General features: G+C 35.2%; 1 protein-coding gene across 1 annotated transcript; it reads right to left on the bottom strand.

Annotated features, from left to right (window-relative positions):
- Window positions 1-1954: 1954 nt before the first annotated feature.
- Window positions 1955-2453, bottom strand: LOC121966370 (WASP homolog-associated protein with actin, membranes and microtubules-like). The gene is made up of 2 exons (XM_042516474.1): window positions 2371-2453; window positions 1955-2249 (listed from the first exon to the last, which is right to left on the bottom strand). The coding sequence occupies exons 1-2, from the start codon at window positions 2446-2448 to the stop codon at window positions 2046-2048; spliced, it is 282 nt and encodes a 93-aa protein (XP_042372408.1). The 5' UTR covers window positions 2449-2453; the 3' UTR covers window positions 1955-2045.
- Between the last annotated feature and the right edge of the window lie 226 nt (window positions 2454-2679).

Raw genomic sequence — 2679 nt, 5'->3', positions numbered from 1 at the left:
CTGTTCCTGAGTTATGTTGTTAAATAATGGCAATATAATAACATTTTTAAGATTTTTTTGACATGCTATAATATGACAATTCCTTGGTTTTTGAAAGCACTACATTACGAGTTTTATTATTCTTTGAACAACATACTATACAATGAGGTTTTTTGGAATTTTTGTGACAAAACAATATGCTATGATTTTTTTTAACTACATACCGTACTATGATGTTTTTATGATTTCTTTTAATATACTGAACTGTGACATTTAATTTTTTTCTAACATGCTACTAAACTGTGAAGTTCATGTGATTTTTTTAAAGACATACTATGACTATTTTTAGGATGTTTTAAATGACATATTACACTATGTAGTTGTTTTGATCTTTTAAAGAACATAAGATATTATGACAATTCCATGATTGTTTGAACAACATACCATACTTTGAATTGTTTTTTTTCTATTTTTTTTTTTTTGGAATGACATACTATACTATGATGTTTTCATAATTTTAAAAAGGACATTCTATACTTTCATTTTTTAATGACCTTTTGAACAACATACTATATGACTTATGGTATATTTGATGAGATATTATACTACGATTTTTTTTACTACTTTGGACACCATACTACAGTATTACTTTTTTGTTGTTTTGGATGACATAATATACTATGATTTTTTTATGCCTTTTTGAACGGCATACATACGATTTTGCAATTTTAAAAAACCTGCTAAACTATTTTTATGCTATTGTGAACAACATGTAATATGATTTTTTAATGCTATTTCCAAACAACATATCATATGACTGTTACATGCAATTTTGGACAACAAACTATACTATCAGTCTTTATGCTATTTTGAACAACATACTTAGTTTATGACTTTTTTATGATTCACTGACACACTATTTCATGAGTTTTTCATGATTTTTTTCAACAACATACTACATTATGTCTTTTTGTTATATAAAAAAAAAAACATACTATACTAGGACATTTTTATGATTTTTAAAGGCATACTGTTTTCATGAAGTGGCACAGGGTTCAGACACACGGGGTGGAAGTCAAAAATGAAAATATTCATTAAATAATGATATTTACCAAAATAAATGATTGAGATGTGAGCAGTCAATATTGTCAGTGGTGTGTGCAAGTGGCCCGAGGAGTGGAGAATGGTGTATATAGAAGCTGCATGCTAAAATGAAAGACAAAGCAAATAAACCCAACCAAAAGGACCATGTGGGAACTGAGGGAGCTGCAAGAGAGCGAGGCAGACTAAAATGCCAAGCTTTATAGTTTCACTAGCTCATCAGCCCAGGTGAGCCAGCTCCCAACTGACCTGCACTGCCAGCTCAATACCTGCAAGGGGAGGATAAAGCACAAAGCAGGACAGGCAGAGCAGAGACACAGGCGGGGTCGTCATACACTATACATTGACATTTTTAGGATTTAGGATATAAATGACATAATATACTATGAAGTTTATATGAATGTTTTTGATGACATACTATTCTATGTAGTTTTGATGACTATTTCTAACTACATATTATACTTATTACCTTTTTAGGCCAAACAAAGTTCTCCTTCGGCTAACGGCCCCGCTGATGTGTGTTTCTTCATTACAACTTACAGCAATTTTCTTCTGCATTGTTAAAATGACCACCGCAAACAGTTAAATGACATTTTTACTTATTCCATTTCTATGGACTGGACTTTGAAAATCTGAGGGATCCTTGCTAAAAATGTTCACTGATTCAAGCGTTAAATATGATATCAGCTTCAACCAAGCAAATCTAATTTCAGTGAGTCACTGCTCCAAATAGCTTATATACTGACAGATATTCCAAAATTTCCCTCCCCATCTCGTACTTTCCTCTCTGGTAAAGCTCTAGTTGTCCCATTTTTTGGTAATTTTCACCTTTACTGGACAGTTTTGACAGTAAAGTGGCAAGAGAGACGGGGCATTATGATTATGTGGCATGTGCTGCAACCTCTTCACCATCAAGGCACTCCAGGGTTGAGTAGTTATGAGCTGAATTTTAATTTTGAGGTGAACTATTGAATTAAGTGCGTATGAAGCAGCAGCCTCTGGGGTTTTATAAAAAGAAGAAGAAGAACAAGCTGCAGGGGGGAGGCGGGGCAGAGACAATAAGAGCGCCTGACCTCTCTGAAGGAGCGTAATCTGCTCAGAGTCTTCTCTCGCTCCTGGTCCACCCACTGTTTCCTCCTCTGCTCCTCCTCCTTTCTCTTCTCTCGCTTCTGCAGACAACAGAGGGAGACAGCGAGAAGTTATTAGAGAGAAAAAATTGGATCTGGTTTCATTTGTGGCTTCTGCCGATGTTGGCAGAATGCTGGATGCCTTGTTGCCGTGGTGACGTACCAGGTGGACCTGATGATGCTGGGTGAAGAGGATAGAGCTCTGCTGGTCTGACAGCTGCCTCTGCTCGTGGGCCTCCATGCACTGATCCTAAAAAGCACACACAAACATTAATACATCTACACTCGAAAGTAAGCAAAAATTACAGTCTGCAGATTGACAATTGTACCAATTACAGCTAAAAACCTATTTATTTATTCTGTCTCCTCATTAATGGATGATCTCTAATTATTATTTTACATTAATTCTCTTATTTGTACTGTTCTGACTGGTCTGGACTGGACTTTTTACCTTCACTTTTATCATTCATCA

The sequence above is a fragment of the Plectropomus leopardus genome, unplaced genomic scaffold (assembly GCF_008729295.1).
Source record: "Plectropomus leopardus isolate mb unplaced genomic scaffold, YSFRI_Pleo_2.0 unplaced_scaffold24180, whole genome shotgun sequence".
NCBI classification, from domain to species: Eukaryota; Metazoa; Chordata; class Actinopteri; order Perciformes; family Serranidae; genus Plectropomus; species Plectropomus leopardus.
The sequence above is the reverse complement of the archived record's forward strand: the minus strand, read 5'-3'. Positions and strand labels throughout refer to the sequence as shown.